At 44.5% G+C, this 13527-nt stretch overlaps 1 protein-coding gene across 1 annotated transcript in view; it reads right to left on the bottom strand.

Moving 5' to 3' along the window:
• Positions 1-1927: 1927 nt before the first annotated feature.
• LOC120920646 (high affinity immunoglobulin gamma Fc receptor I-like) overlaps positions 1928-13527 on the bottom strand; it is a 34638-nt gene continuing 23038 nt past the window's right edge. The window contains exons 6-10 of the mRNA XM_040332841.1: positions 10620-10898; positions 10122-10394; positions 5822-5956; positions 3793-3827; positions 1928-2613 (exon numbers count right to left, since the gene is read on the bottom strand). Of these exons, the coding sequence (XP_040188775.1) occupies positions 2515-2613; positions 3793-3827; positions 5822-5956; positions 10122-10394; positions 10620-10898 (821 nt within the window). The 3' untranslated portion in view covers positions 1928-2514. The remainder of the gene's footprint in view (positions 2614-3792; positions 3828-5821; positions 5957-10121; positions 10395-10619; positions 10899-13527) is intronic.

Raw genomic sequence — 13527 nt, 5'->3', positions numbered from 1 at the left:
TCAGACCTAAATCCAACTGAGAATTTGTGGCAAGAATTAAAAATAGCTGATCACAGACGCTCTCCATCCAATCTGACAGAACTTGAGATATTTTACAAAGAAGAATGGGCAGAAATGTTCCTCTCTGGATGGGCAAAGCTGGTAGAGACATCCTCAAAAAGACTTGTAATTGCAGGGAAAGGGGGTTCTACAAAGTATTGACTATTGAGGGGGGTGCCATACAAATGTACCAACCACACTTTTCACATATTTATTTTTAAAACATTTTGAAAGCCATTTATCCTTCCACTTCACAATTATGTGCCAATTTGTGTTGGTCTATCACACAAAATCTCAATAAAATATATTTATGTTTTTTTTTGTAACCTGACAAAATGTGGAAAATGTCAATGGGTGTGAATACTTTTTCAAGGCGTTGTAACTGACAGTAAATTTTTTGGGGGAAAATAAATCAGTGGTCTCCACTTTTTACTTGCCTTTATTTTGCACTTGAGGCATTAACTAGCCACTGACAACAACAATAGGACATTATTCCTTACACTGACACCAACAATGGGGGACTATCCCCCAAAAAATGCCTTTTATTGTAAAATCAAATCACAAAAATACATGCCACAGCAAAAAAGAAAAAAACAGATACAAAACTGACGCGTTTCACACTGCAACTCAGTGCTTAATCATATGGGGGATGATTCCCCCCCTAATACCATAGATGAGGCATTGTTTACTCCCACTGGGAAACGTCTGGTCCTCCTAAAATCTTAATAACAGTAAACTGGCCCCTTGTTTAGAAAGTTTGGTGACCTCTGATATAAATTATGGGCTTCAGTTTTTCAGCTTTGACAGTCATGTGCAGTTCCAATGCCATTTGAGACCCCTCTCAGGTGTCTCCACTTACACACTAAGGCCCGGATTCACAAAGCACTTGCGCCGACGTATCTCAAGATACGCCGCGTAAGTGCAAATATGCGCCGGACCCACAACCTAAGATACGCCTAAAAATAGGCTTCATCCCGCCAAAGTAACTTGCCTACGCCGGCGTAGCGTGGGCGCATATTTAGGCTGGACGCATGGTGGCGCTCCCATTGATCAGCCATTCAAATATGCAAATAAGGAAAATACGGCGATTCAAGAACGTACGTGCGCCCAGCGCAGGCATACGTGTGGTGCGCGTAAGTTGTACGTCCGGCGTAAAGTTAAGCCCCATAAAGGAGGTGTAACCCAGCAGCAGACATACAAAGGTCTGCACCAAGGAATACAAGCCGACGTATTTTACGTAGTTTATGTTGGACGTGAGTCTGGCTGGGCGTAGGATACGTTCATGGCGTAGGCAGTGATCCGGCGTATCTTAGGCAGTTGTTGCGACGTGGTTGTGAGCATGCGCAGGGGGATGCGTCCACGGCTCGACGCATGCGCAGTTCATTAAATGTACTTGTCTGGCGCTCGGACCATCATTTGTATGGGGTCACGCCTCATTTGCATGGGTTTGCATGGGTCAAGCCCACTTCCACCTATGCCCGCCTGCGCCTTCAAAATCTACGCCACGCCGACGCAGCGTTGGGAGCAATAGCTTGCTGAATGCAGTGCTTGCCTCTATGCGCTGCGTCGGCGTAGCACACAGGGGGATGCACTGCAGCGGCGTAATGTGCGCCTGCTGTCTGTGAATCCGGGGCATAGAGGTTGATTTACTAAAGGCAAATAGACTGCGCCCTTTGCAAAGTGCAGTTGCATTCTACAAGTGCAGTTGCTCCAGAGCTTAGTAAATGAGGCAAACCTTCACTTTGCAAAGAATACCCAATCACGTGTAAGAAAAAAAAAAAGCATTTTTGCTTGCACATGATTGGATGATGGAAGTCAGCAGAGCTTCTGCTCATTTACTAAGCTCTGGAGAAACTGCACTTTGCAATGTGCACAGTCTTATTTGCCTTTAGTAAATCCACCCTATAATGTTTGTACACATTTTACCTACATGACGGAAGGGATAATCTTGAAGATCAGTTTATAGACTTGTAAATATCCAAAAACAACATTATAATTTACATAAAACACAAAAAACTGTTTGCAATTCTCAGGTATTGTACAACAAAAGATAAGTGCAATGGTATTAAACTGGCTTTGAACTAGAAGATATTTCAAGCCTTGACCGCACATCTTCTACTCCCAGCAACCAATCAAATTACAAAGTGTCATTTAGTCCACTGTGGTTTAAGAACGAAAGCGAACTCATAATTTGCTGTCTTTGTGCAATTCATCGCTTTTTTATTCAACTCATGGGGTGGTCTTTTAGAAGGTAATACTTGCAAAAATCTTCTGTAAAACTTCACAACTCAGATGTTTGTCCGTACTCTGACAATCAACTGCCAGTTTTCTCTTTTATCAACTGCCACTTTTTGCAATAAATCCTATAAAAATCCAAAACACACCACCAAGTCAAACAAAGACATAAAGCCAACTTGTTAAAAGTCAGTCCATTTACGTAAGTAGTTGGTAGGCCCAGTAGAAGATGGCCGAGGATTAGGTGTTCTCATAGATGCTTTCTGGCTCATCAGACATTTCTTGGGCAGCCGCCAAACGACGCATAGATTTGGGCCTCAAAGCAGAGTAGGTAACACGCTAAAAAATAAACATAAATAAATAAATAAAACTAAGTCATAATAAAACAATGCAACCACCTCCCTACTGCTGGACTATATCAAAATGGCAGGAAGGTGGCAGTTTTTAAATGGCATTTTAGAAATAAGGTACCGGTTACCAGTGCAACCATTAGGCACAGAGACAATCTGATTAACTTTGTGACTTTTGATTGCTGTGATGGCCAATCACAGCAAACACAAATGTAAACAAATGAGAGCCTGCCCCTTTTCCTCCTCTGCTGCCGATTCTGATGATCTTCTGCATTCCTCTTCCACTGTGATCCTGTGGGTAAAACTGCTCCTACTGACCACCAAAAGAAGGAGGCACGTTGAGCAACAAGGAGGGGGGGGCCCACTGACCACCACTGAGCATTAAGAGGGTACAGGATATATAGACTATAAAAGGTGGAACATTGAGCAACAAGGAGGAGAGCCCACTGTCCACCACTGAGCATCAAGAGGGTACATTGTATATAGACTATAAAGGGGGCACGTTGAGCAACAAGGAGGGGGGCCCACTGACCACCGCTGAGTATCAAGAGGGTATAGGGTATATAGACTATAAAGGGGGCACATTGAGCAACAAGGAGGGGGGCCCACTGACCACCACTGAGCATTAAGAGGGTACAGGATATATAGACTATAAAAGGTGGAACATTGAGCAACAAGGAGGAGAGCCCACTGTCCACCACTGAGCATCAAGAGGGTACATTGTATATAGACTATAAAGGGGGCACGTTGAGCAACAAGGAGGGAGGCCCACTGACCACCGCTGAGTATCAAGAGGGTATAGGGTATATAGACTATAAAGGGGGCACATTAAGCAGCAAGGAGGGGAGCCCATTGTCCACCACTGAGCATCAAGAGGGTACATGATATATAGACTATAAAGGGGCACATTAAGCAGCAAGGAGGGGAGCCCACTGTCCACCACTGAACATCCAGAGGGTACAGGATATATAGACTATAAAGGGGGCACACTGACCACCAATATTTTGGAGAAAAACACCATTCACCACCAGCAGTAATGGGACACTCGCCACCAACATTTAAGGGGTCACACACTAATGACCACTGACATTTAAAGGGGCACTCATCACCCACAACCACTACAAGGCAACACCTACCAACCTTGTTCAAGGTAATTTTCAATACTTACATTTACTTCTCTTTCATCTGTCCTCACTGGAGCACCTATAATATCAGCAATAACAAGTTATAAGAATTTAATACTTGATGCACGGTATTGAGTGAAGAGCTGTTTTGGATTTTCGCAAACAACAAAACCTAGTCCTGAAAATACAATTTTTCCACTTTCACTTTGAGAAAATATGCCACAAGTGAAAGCAGAGGATCAGCATTAAAGACAGGAAACCAGCATTTTTAGAAAAAAAAGGCTCCAATAGTATACTGTAATGTGTATTTTTCTTGGGCGTTTCCTTTAATAACAATAGAAGCGAAGAGGATGGTAATAGGTTCAAGGTGGACTGCAGGATGACCATGCATTTGTTAATCCCTACCAAGGAGACACCCACCCCAACACTGCATATATGCGAGGGGCATGTGTATGTGCAGCTGTGCAGGGAATGCCGCCGCCGCTTATTATTGGTCAAGTACATTGACAGCTTCCTGACGGGATCGCTGAAGTGCGTTCAGACTATGATCGAAACATGCCTGAGGTCATCCCTACTAAACATGTGCAGAACGTAAAAATTTGCATTTTGTTTGGAATAGATTTGTTATTTTACAAATTTTTCTTTTATTGATTCATTTCGGAATTTGTTTAGTTTAATTTCGTTTTGTTGAGTTAATTTATTTTCAAACCAATTCAAATTTTTTGGAATGATTCAAATTCGAGTAGATCGAAAAATTATCAACCGATCCGAATTCTGTGTGAAGAATACCAGCCGCCGCATTCCTAACAACCAATGACTGATTTTTTTTATTTCTGGCAGCCTTACTTTGTGCACTGGTCCAAATAATTTGGTGTAGGGTTGATTATGGTGTTGGGTTGTTTTTCAGGGGTTGGGCTTGGACCCTTAGGTCCAGTGAAGGGAACTCTTAAGGCGTCAGCATACCAAGACATTTTGGACAATTTCATGCTCCCAACTTTGTGGGAACAGTTTGGGGACGGCCCCTTCCTGTTCCAACATGACTGCGAAACAGTGCACAAAGCAAGGTCCATAAAGACATGGATGAGCGAGTTTGGGGTGGAGGAACTTGACTGGCCTGCACAAAGTCCTGACCTCAACCTGATAAAACACTTTTGGGATGAATTAGAGCGGAGACTGCGAGCCAGGCCTTTTCATCCAACAACAGTGCCTGACCTCACAAATGCGCTACTGGAAGAATAGTCAGTCAAACATTCCCATAGACACACTCCTAAACCTTGTGGGCAGCCTTCCCAGAGGAGTTGAAGCTGTTATAGCTGCAAAGGGTGGGCCAACTCAATATTGAACCCTACGGACTAAGACTGGGATGCCATTAAAGTTCACGTGCGTGTAAAGGCAGGTATAGTGTATTTGTTTAAAGAAATCGTTTACTGACAGCTGGGAACCAATCAGCATGATTTCTAATCATGCGACCACCATGCCAGCTAATCATGGTGATCATATGATTTTGTTTACAGTGAAATTCACAGTGACAGCTGAAGCCAGTCAATTTATGTAAAGTCTATGCAAACCCATAGACAGCTGACTTTCTACATCAGTAATGGTACTGGCAACCTCAATTATATATATTTTTTTTATAATTACAGTTGTATGTCTACATTATATTCAGTACATTATATTAAAGTGGAGGTTCACCCTATACAAAAATTTGTGACACTAAACGACGGCGCACACAGCGCGTCACGACTTCCCGAAGGAAGCTTGGGTCGGCTCGGCTCTATTCGGCGCCGGTGCGCAGGCGCCGAATAGAGCCGAGCCGACCCGAGCTTCCTTCGGGAAGTTGTGACGCGCTGTGTGCGCCGTCGTTTAGCATGGCAATCAATTGGCATGTCAATAGGAACGCCCACTCCCGGTGAATTCCACGGCTAAACGCTATCTACGGAAAAGAAAAAAAAAAGGTCAGTGTCATTTTATATGCACAACTGGGCTGGATTCAGTGTTAGAAATTTTTTATAGGGTGAACCTCCACTTTAAGTTCACATATACATTAAGATAACATTATTTATACTGTATTACCTGTAGTGGGGTCTTGGTTGTTTACAGAAGGACGTCGTTGACGGAACATGTAGAGGCTCCCCAGGATAGCAAGGATGAGGAGAAGTAGAGTTACCGGGCAAATTATAAGAAGATATACCGTTATGCTAATGGTTCCTGTGAAAAGACAGTACTCATCAACGTTAAAATTTATCATTGCTACATGGAGGACTCTGTATATTTGTATTGATTATATACTCCCCCCCATCTGCTCATTATTGAGGAAGTTGTCCTATATAAAGTCCTCTTTAAACTTTTATCATCAATGGCTTCTCAAAAGCCTAGGGATCACTGAGAGAAGTTCAACCATGACAACAAGATTTTAGCTAATTTTCCCATTCTTAAAGCGGAGCTCCACCCCAAAGTGGAACTTCCGCTCATCAGATTCCTCCCCCCCTCCGGTGTTACAATTGGCACCTTTCAGGGGGGAGGGGGGACAGGATACTTGTCTTTGACAGGTATCCTTTCCCACTTCCGGGAGTCCAGCCATGGCACGGCAGTGATGTCACCGAGGGGCTCCCCCCCTCTTCCTCCCCTGGCCGCCGGGCTAATAGGAGAGAGGAGCGGGGCCTCGCACATGCGCTGTAGGGTTACCGGCGGGAAGCCAAAAGACTACACTGCCGGGTTCCCTTACCTGCAATGGCGGTGGCAGTGTAGCCTTTCAGATTCACGCCAGGAACCCTACTGCCGACATCGAGGGACAGCAGGACAGGTAAGTGTCCATTTATTAAAAGCCAGAAGCTGCAGCATGTGTAGCTGCTGGCTTTAATTTTTTCCCCAGACCTCCCCTTTAACTAATTTGGTCCCATTCCAAAATCAAAAATGTTTTTTTTTTGTTAAATCAAATACGTGAACTATCAAACAAGACATATCCATGGAGCATACATATACGGTAAGAGACACTTAAGTGATTGCCGTGACATCATATTGACTTCCAAATATCGATATCTAGAAAAAGATATCAATAAAGGCCCGTACACACGTTTAGATATTCCGACAACAATTGTCCGACGTACATGTTTTGTCGGACAATCCGACCGTCTGTATGCTCCATCAGACAATTGTTGTCGGAATTTCTGACAACAAATGTTGGCTGTGCATGCTCTCAAATTGGCCGACAACAAATATGTTACATCGGATCATCCGATCGCGTGAACACAAATCCATCGGACTAAAATCCAAAGTACAAACACACATGCTCCGAACCAATACTAACCATAAGACAACATTAGCAGAAGTTGCCCAAAGGGTGGCGTTAAAGAGCAGAAAAACAACGTAGTACGTCTATTACATCACTGCGTTCGTGTTTGTTGGCTGAAAATGTTCTGCCGTGTGTATGCATACCAAGTTCACGGACAACGCCCTTTGGACAAAAATCCACAGATTTGTCCGATGGAAGTCCGATTGTGTGTACGAGGCTTAAGGAGAAACAATAAAGAAAAAACAAAACTTGTACAGCTACACTTAAGCATTAAGGAGCCTACCCCAGGGCGGGGCACATAAACTCAAGCCATTCCGACCAGAGTACATCAAACTTTCTCATTGAGTTTCTAAGGAAATACAGTAGGTATGTTTTTCAAATGAGATACACTTGTTGAGGTCTGATATCCAAACAGATATGATAGGAGGGTGTGGGGGATCCACCAAAGGGCAATTTGTCTGCAGGCCACAAATTAGGCACAATAGGAGGAGTCAATGTAGCTCAATAGACAGGTGAGGGGTTCAACTGAAAGATTTTCCTCCAATTTACCTCCAAAGGAGATGGTAAAAACAAGAGAAGCTCCATATGGCGCAGGTCAAACAAGGGGGATTTATTTAAAAAAGCAATAAATACATCAAGGCATAGATGTATAGATCTCCTTTGTGGCTTTGATGAGAACATCTACCTTCTGTGACCATCTGTTGGATCGATCCACCATTGGGTTCCAGTCAGACTCTCCCTGAACATCCTTAGGAGTCCAGGAATTGGGGGTCACCAGCCTTTTTGGATCAATTTACTACCAGGTTCCAGCCAGATTCCCCCTGCATATCTTTCAGGAGTCCCAGGAGTTGGTTGTTATAAGCCTTTCTGAGGCCTCGTACACACGATCGAGAAACTCGACGGGCGAAACACATCGTTTTTCTCGTCGAGTTCCTTGTTCCTTCGACAAGCCAATTTTCTCCATTCCCGTCAAGGAAATAGAGAACGTGCTCTCTTTTTGGCTCGTCGAGTTTCTCGACAGTTTCTCGCCGAAAATGTACACACGACCGGTTTCCTCGGCAAAAAAATATCTCCCAGCAAGTTTCTTGCTGGTTTTTGCGAGAAACTCGGTCGTGTGTACGAGGCTTGACTCACTGCCGTACGGCATGAATGTCCTACGGTTCCGGTAAGAGTACCCATCTTCTTTCACCGGTTGCGGATAATCTATTTTTACGAGTGTTTTTATGATTCTTTACGTTTCAGTCACTTTCCATCCCAGTTTCGATTTTGGAGTGGACTTTGTCTATATCTATGGACATTTCTTTTCACTATTGCAGTGCTTGCATAATTTCACCATTTTAGTAATTTCATGTTTATCCATGGCACATTGCATTGTTGTGTTTACTCACTAGTGTTATTCCTTACAGGGATTGTATATCACACACTTCTATTTAATTTAGCGCTACATTAATTATTTATAGGGAACACTTGGGAACCCAGGGTAAATGCCCCCCCCCACAAAAAAAATAAAAAATTATAGGAGTTATAACCCTCCTTTACTCCATACAAAATAAAAAATAAATGTTTTGCCTATAGTTCTACTTTAGGATTTCAACAACCTTTACCCAATGATTCACATATTTTTCTTATTAAATCTTAGGTGGAGAATGTGTATATTTTAGGTGAAATTGATGTGAAAACATTTATATTTAGTTACCTTAAGACAGGCATGTCCAAAGTCCGGCCCGCAGGCCAAATCGCGGCCCACGATCCGGTTTTGAACGGCCCGCCTGGTTATTTGGACATATATATCTTTTGTGGCCCCCGACGATCTCCCAGCGACGGGGCCACAAAGATGTATATGCCTTGGAGGACAGGGAGGAGGCGGAACGAGCGCTGTACATACATAGGAGAATTTCCTGTTTACCGTCAGCCTATGTAATAGGAAGTCCTGCCTTCGGCGCTGCAATTGGACGACTGTTCTGTCCATCAAAGGAGGCGACACTTTCTATTAAAGAGGCAGCCGTGTAAAAAGGAGTTGCTCCTGTAGGTAAACTTTGGGCGCTCATGGGTGCATTCCTGGCAATGGTGGGTGCTGCATTCATGGCAATGGTGGGTCTGCAGATGGGCACCTGTGAGGCTGCAGATGGGCACCTGTGAGGCTGCAGATGGGCACTGACCCTTATTTTGCTTCACAGTTCTTTTATTTACTATAAAAAAAAATGAAACTTTGCTCTTAAAGAAAAGGTGCGTGTTGTACGCCAATAAATACAGTGGGCTAGATTCACGTAGGGGGACGCAAGTCTGTGCGGGCGTAGCGTATCCTATTTACGCTACGCCTCCGCAACTTAGACGGGCAAGTGCAGTATTCACAAAGCACTTGCTCCGTAAGTTGCGGCGGCGTATTGTAAATCTGCCGGCGTAAGTGCGCCAAATTCAAATTGTCAAGAGGTGTGCGTGTTTTATGTACGCGGGAACGACGTCCATACTTAACATTGGCTATGCCTCATATAGCAGGAGTAACGTTACGCCGGAAAAGCCTTACGCAAACTACGTAAAAAAACCTGCCGGGCGCACATACGTTTCTGAATCGGCGTATCCAGCTCATTTGCATATTCTGCAGTGAAATCGACGGCAGCGCCACCTAGCGGCCAGCGTAAATATGCACCCTAAGATACGACGGCGTAAGAGACTTACGCCAGTCGGATCTTAGCCTAATTTCGGAGTATCTTGCTATTTGAATACAGAAAGAAGATACGCCGGCGCAGCTTTGAATTTACGCGGCGTATCAATAGATACGCCGGCGTAAATTCTTTCTGAATCTACCCCAGTATATCCAAATAATATGCCCAAGCTCATGTCTTTACTCACACACAGTTACAAAGGCAAGAGAATTCTTGTTGGGCCGTGTATTAGTGCTCGGACGAACACACTTAGACCGAATTTTAATGGTTCAAAGAATGTCAGGCAAAATGGTCGGCCCTCGCACATGTTCACTTCATCAAATCTGGCCCGCTTTGAAAAAAGTTTGGACACCCCTGCCTTAAGATTTCTTCTTATGCTTTACTGACATTAGTTATACACATAACCGACTATGCTCACCTTGAATGACCACACTTACTACTGCACTTCTTTTCTTCATCCCATTGTATAGAGTTCTTGCTTCACAGGAATAATTCCCAGAATCCTCCAGTTGAGCCAATGGGATTATATATTGATGTGATGAATTCAATTTCTGAACCTTCTTTTCATTCTGGTAGAACGCGAACTGCAGCTCAATGCCGTTTCTTATACTCGTGTTACATTTTAGGATAATTCTGCTGCCTTCTCTGGGGAAATCTGTGTTTGTTACAATTTCCGGGTGAGAGAAGAGCTCTGCATAGACATTAATATAATTGTAAGGAAAATCAGAACACAATAGTAAATAAGTACAATTTTGTATAGGGGTACTGTAGTCTAGATCAGTGGTAGGCAATTAGCGGACCTCCAGCTGTTGCAGAACGTCCAGTCCCATGAGGCATAGCATGATGGGACTTGCCTGCTAATTGCATATCCCTGGTCTAGATCTTATTCTTCTCCCTCCAGTTGTGTCCTTCTCACCTTGTATTTGGACATTTATCTCCTTACTCTTCTTAGTTAAACCATTGGCTGACCTTCTGACTTCACAGATATAAGACCCTGATTCCTCCAATTTAGCAAACAGGATTCCATATTTATTGGAAGAACCAAATTCCTGAACGTTCTGTCCATTTCTTTGGAAAGCAAACTCCACTTCTGTATCTAATATGAATGGAGAAGGTTTGGTAAGACAGGTCAGTGTAATGTTGTCTCCTTCTATTGGGTTTGCGGATACTTTGATTTCCGGGTCAGTGAAGGGCTCTGAAAGAGAGAGAGCAATAGAAATAAAATGCATTCTTGGTTTAATGCGTCCTAAAAGTTTGGAATCAGACTGCCATGTCCTGGGTAGATTTGAGCCTAGGTGTGTTTGGACAGGGATCTGAACCCACGTCTGCAAGCCCACTCGTCTACTGCGCCAACCATCTGCAGGTCTAAACTCAAACATACATTTTTTAATACATGAATACTGATCAGCTAAAGTTACAACACACACATGATTCTATAGATTTTTGAGGTCTCTTAAATGTAAACATCCATTCTGAATAATCATGTGTAGCGATACCCCTGTAAGGGCCGCTGTATTTTTGGGTCCCCCTTTACATGCACAGTCAGGCAACAGGTACTGACAACTCATGGGGCCCCTGGGCAATAGGAGATTATGGGGCCCCCTGGGCAATAGGAAATTACAGCGCCTCCGTGCAATAGGAGATTATGGGGCCCCCAGGCAATAGGAGATTATGGAGTCCCCAGGCAATAGATTATGGGGCCACACAGTATACACACACACAGGCCCAGATTCACATACATCCGCGCATATTTATGCCACCGTAGCGTATCTAATATATGCTACGCCGACACAGCGCAGAGAGGCAAGCACAGAATTCACAAAGCACTTGCCTCCCAAACAGCGCTGGGTTTCCTCGGCGTAATCCGACGTAGGTGGAAGTGGGCGTGAGCCATGCTAATGAGGTGTGACCCCATGCAAATGATGGGCCGAGCGCCAGACAGATACGAATAATGAACGGCGCATGTGCCGTCCCGTGGACGCATCCCAGTGCGCATGCTCAGAATCACATCGGAACGAATGCCTAAGATACGACGGATCACTGCCTACGGCGTGTACGCCCAGCCATATTCACGTACAACGTAAACGACATAAAATATGACGGCTTGAGTTCATATATGGTGAATAACTTTACACCGGATGTACGACTTACGTAAACCGCGTATATTATGCACCGGGCGCAAGTACATTCGTGAATCGGCGTATCTCCCTCATTTGCATATGTGCATAGAAAATCAATAAGAGCGCCAAATGCGCCCAGCGTAAATATGCGCCCACGATACGACGGCGTAGGCAAGTTACGTTGGTCGTAGGAAGCCTATTTTTAGGCGTATCTCAGATTGTGGGCACGGCGCATAGATACGACGGCGCATAGTTACACTTACGCGGCGTATCTCGAGATACGTCGGCGTAAGTGCTTTGTGAATCCGGGCCATTGTATACATACACACAGAATACACATAAACACACTGTGAAAATGTACTGGAGAGGCGGAGCAGCTATAATCTTGGGATTTTTAGACGAAAGGGATGTCGGTAAGGGACATTTCAGGGACAAATGTAAAAAAAACACAGATTTTTACATACTGTCCCTGGTTTCACTGAGGTTGGCAACCCTGATGGGGCCCCCTAGTGGCATGGGGCCCTCGGGCAGTGCCCGAATGGTCAGTCTGCCCCCGGATGGCCATAATGGCTCTTAGCTGTAGATAGCTAGCTGAGTAATGCACCTAGCTGCTTCTCCTCTATAGGCTCTGGTATGTAGAATTGAAGCTACTCACTCAGTCCTTTGTAAAGATCATGTAGCTCATGTGGTGACTGCTGAACAGGACTCTTGCTCAATAGCTCCCAATGGCTCCAAGGGTGACTTAACTAAGCCTAGTTGACTCTGAAAAGGTGTGAGGCTTCCTCTCCTCAGTTTCTTCTTCACTGGCTCCTTCCTTCTGGCTCTTTCTTCCTGGAGGCAGAGCCCCCCCAGCACAGGAGTCCCCTCCCAGGCCACTGGACTATGCATTCTGCTCCCACATGGCCAGGTTCCAGAATACTTCTGGGCCATCTCTCCCACCTTCTGGGCCATCCTAACCCAGGGATTGGAGGAGACTCAATAAAAATTCAGGCCTCATCTCTGCCCCTCCACCCCCTAAATTCTAGAACTCTCCAGGAGCTTCTAGAAGCCAGGGGGAGGTGACAGAAACTCAGCTTTCTGCAAACCTAACTCTCAACAAATTAACCCTCACTCCTGGCTACATCAGGAGCCCAACTAAATGCTCCTACTGTACACAGGGGGTTCTACACATGATACAGGTTTTCAATTAAAGTATGTGTACTCTTTGTAGCATTTACACCTGAAGGGGCCACTGAGAATGTGCCCATTAGTCTCCCACAATAGTACAGAGGCTGCCAGTCCCACCCACACTGACAATACAGGTTTAGTCTAGGGGATGGTGTTTTAGTATTTCTTGCTGAATAATTTTAACAGGAGAGGGGTTTGGGGGTCACAGGATACTCCCAAGCAATCAATAGCAATAATGGTTGGACAAACTCCTTAAAGCAGCCTTTTTCTGGAGATAAGGAAATGCCCACTAAATCTAAGACTCCATCGGAGAAGCCACCAATTCATGTAGCAAACTTTTGGCACCTAGATCCCTTCTAGCACAAGCACACTCAAAGGCCACAGCAAGGTCTTTACTCACCAAGTCATTGGAACTGCCTGCCACCCAGCATCCCCAGGTAGATCCAGAGTGAGGGAGATACAATCATCCTTCTCCAGACTCAGGACTTCAGAACAGTACCCTCCAGTATATACTCTTTTCTCAGTCTTCCCTGGGCC

The sequence above is a fragment of the Rana temporaria genome, chromosome 13 (assembly GCF_905171775.1).
Source record: "Rana temporaria chromosome 13, aRanTem1.1, whole genome shotgun sequence".
Lineage (NCBI taxonomy): Eukaryota > Metazoa > Chordata > Amphibia > Anura > Ranidae > Rana > Rana temporaria.
The sequence above is the reverse complement of the archived record's forward strand: the minus strand, read 5'-3'. Positions and strand labels throughout refer to the sequence as shown.